General features: G+C 41.8%; 1 protein-coding gene across 1 annotated transcript; it reads right to left on the minus strand.

Moving 5' to 3' along the window:
• Positions 1-356: 356 nt before the first annotated feature.
• On the minus strand, positions 357-968 carry LOC104278790 (shugoshin-like 1). Its single transcript, XM_009875879.1, has one exon. It carries the CDS (start codon positions 966-968, stop codon positions 357-359), a length of 612 nt encoding a protein of 203 aa, XP_009874181.1.
• Positions 969-2995: the final 2027 nt, after the last annotated feature.

Genomic DNA, 2995 nt, shown 5'->3' on the forward strand with positions numbered 1-2995 from the left:
TCCCTACAGGTATTGGCAGGCAGCTATTAGGTACCTCTGAAGTCTTCCCTTTTGTAGACTGAACAATCCCAGCTCCCACAGCTTGTCCTCATAACAGAGGTGCTCCAGCCCCTGGATCATCTTTGTGGCCTCCTCTGAACATGCTCCAACAGATCTGTATCCCTCTTATGGTGGGGATTTTTTTATTTTTTTTTAAACTGGCCACATAGGAGATTTAATTTATACTTTAAAATTAGGAAAAAAGCTATGCAAAACATTAGAGATACTCTAGTGAAGATGCATAAGCCATTAGGATCCTGGGGGATCCCTGCTCAACCACTACTTTACTTCTGGCTCCATGTCTCTTCCCATTGTTATTAGCCTGCCTCAGCACTGAGACATCCTTTAGGAAGCTGTTCTTTGTCCTCTTCAATCATCTTAGTCATTTTCTTGGCTTTGTCAGGTCTCTTCTTTTTGGGCTTGCGGTGAGGGGAGTGGAGGAAATCTGTGCTTGTAAATGGGTCACTCCGCCTCAGTTTGCTGTTGAGTCTTGGCTCTGCATAGCAAGGTGGGTCCCGTCTCCGCCTTGATGAGTACCTTGACGCGTCTTCCAGGGTGGGGGAAGACAAAGTCCTGGCATTGGTCAAGTCCTGTAGTGGTCTGATCTCAGGTTCCTGTGAAGATAAGCTCTGAAAACTTGACTCAATGTAGTTTGTTTCCCCAGGTATTTCCTCTGCAGGTTTTTTTTTTTTAAGTATCGGGGAGCTTTCCAGCCAAACAGAGGATTTCTCTGGCATTCTCTTGCCTTCAGTACTTAAGCTCTTGGAAACTGCTACATCTATAAGCCTACAGCTGTCAGGCAAAGCTGCCAAAGAGGTCACAGGGGAAAATTCAAGACCCTCTGAAAGATCCATAAGATTATCCGCAAGCGATGTCTCAGCTATCTGTTCCTTCAGGAAGGCATCTATAATGCAGGAAAACTTCCTCATCAGGTCACTTTACTTGGACGCAAGTTCTGCTAAACTTCCAACGAGCACCTTAACATCATCACTTTGTCTGTCCTGAGAATCGGTCTCTGGAGGTCTAGAGGAGGTCTTTCTCCTAGGCTTTGGTTTGGGACAGACCTCTTTTTTTTCAAAGCATTCATGTTGTTGTCAACTTCAGCTTGCCCCTTTTCTTGATGGCCTCCTGTTTGGTTTTCATTGCTCCATTCAGCTACCTTCCTCAGATGCAATAGCAAAATAACTTTTCAGATGCAATAGCAAAATAACTACTTTCTTATTCTGCAACGAAGACTTTTTGTATTTAAGCACAAGTAACACCACTGACTCAACTAGTCAACTATTGGGCTCTTTGGCCTAAAAAAATCCCCAAACAAACAAAAACAAACAAACAAAAAAACCAAAAACAAGCAGCAGAAAAAAACTTGCAGAAACTGATAGAATTGATGTTAAAAGAACTCAGAAAAATCCCACAAAAACCTGCTTTATGAAGTATTCACGGAAAAGGTGAGTTTTGGAGTTTATGGGAATGGCATGGTGAGACGCTGACAGGATAAGCAAGGAAAGAGATAGGTTTCCGAGTTTTCTAACCTAGCTGGCAATTTTGCAGTCCAAAACCTAATTCTACACTTTACTACAACAGGCTCAATTTCCTCTGCTCCCTAAATCATGTTTAGTTGTTTCAAGAGATTATGACAGGAAGTGTCCTATGTCCCATCAGCAAGAAGTGAATCAATGTTGAGCACAAGCAGTGACAGTTGCCGAGCCTCTTCCATTCAAAATGTATTTTGAAACTTTCAGATTAGGATGACAAGTCCCAGCTGCAAAGTTCAGCTTGAGAACTGGTGACACCAAATGCCAAATCTGCAGAGAGATGGTGCCTTCAGCAGATGAATACAATTTTTTTGTTGAAGTCAACAAGACTATTTAGACACATTATAGTAATTTCTTCTGTGCTCTTGATGAGACATTTTTTCCTACCTTTAAATAGCAAATGATTTTTTGCCTGATGGACAGGCATATGGCTCTGAAATTTCACCCATTTCATACAGTTCAACAGTCTATTTTTGCTCATCTCTTCAGAAAATGTGGTCCTTTTTTAAAGTTTTTGTCTACATCTTCTAAGAGAAATCTTTCATCTCTTTAGTCCTTCTAAAGTTTGTTTACCTACGCCTTGCAGTCCATATTCTCAGCTCTAAATTGATCCGTGCAACTCCAGTCTGTGGGCAGACTAATCTAAATTAGAGTGACTATATTGACTATAATGAAACTGTGTTTCTTTACTTCACCTGAGCATCTGCTTGAATATTTCAAGGCAACAGGGTTACATTGATTTACATCAGCTGAGGAATCTATCACCTGGGTGAAGTATTCCAGAGCTGCCTCAGACTTACGGCTTCAGACTTACGGCTTCAGACCTTCCTTACTGTAAATTTCTTACGTTCTCCAAGTTCCTTAGGCTGTTCATATCTACTCTCCTGCCTCTTCCAACTACTAAAACAAGACTTCTCACTCAAACTGGCAGCGATGCTAGTAACATCCCTTTGAGTAAAGTCATTATGGAATTCTAGTAACTAACATGGCACACTGGATGAGTGGAAGAGTTTTCCTTTTCACTCCCTAATCTTTGCCAGCTCGTTTTATGTGTTTGAAGGCAACATTCGTGTATGCTGCTGAACTTCTCTGAGTGTCTAGGAACGGTGAGCAACTGAACAAAATGTGTTGATTCTTGGTTGGACTTACACACAACCAATAGGTGGTCTGTGTTCCACAAATGCCAAGAAAACCAATCCTATAGGTTTATGACCACTCTTTGCTACCAGTTATCAGGAATCTGAGGACACTAATAAGCCTTAACTGTCCTGACCGGTATCCCAGGAGATTACGGCTTACCCCAGTGTCTAACCCTTCTTACTCAGCAGACATCAGACCTGCATGGCAGGTCTCCTGCATGGATCCCTCAGACATACAGTGTTATACACTCTCACAGACATACAGTGATATGAGTAAATTCT

Source organism: Apaloderma vittatum, unplaced genomic scaffold (genome assembly GCF_000703405.1).
Source record: "Apaloderma vittatum isolate BGI_N311 unplaced genomic scaffold, ASM70340v1 scaffold3989, whole genome shotgun sequence".
In the NCBI taxonomy this organism is placed as follows: domain Eukaryota; kingdom Metazoa; phylum Chordata; class Aves; order Trogoniformes; family Trogonidae; genus Apaloderma; species Apaloderma vittatum.

Bases quoted from the DNA above. Each gene is read 5' to 3' on its own strand.
- LOC104278790 (XM_009875879.1), bottom strand. From the start codon at position 968: ATGAGGAAGTTTTCCTGCATTATAGATGCCTTCCTGAAGGAACAGATA.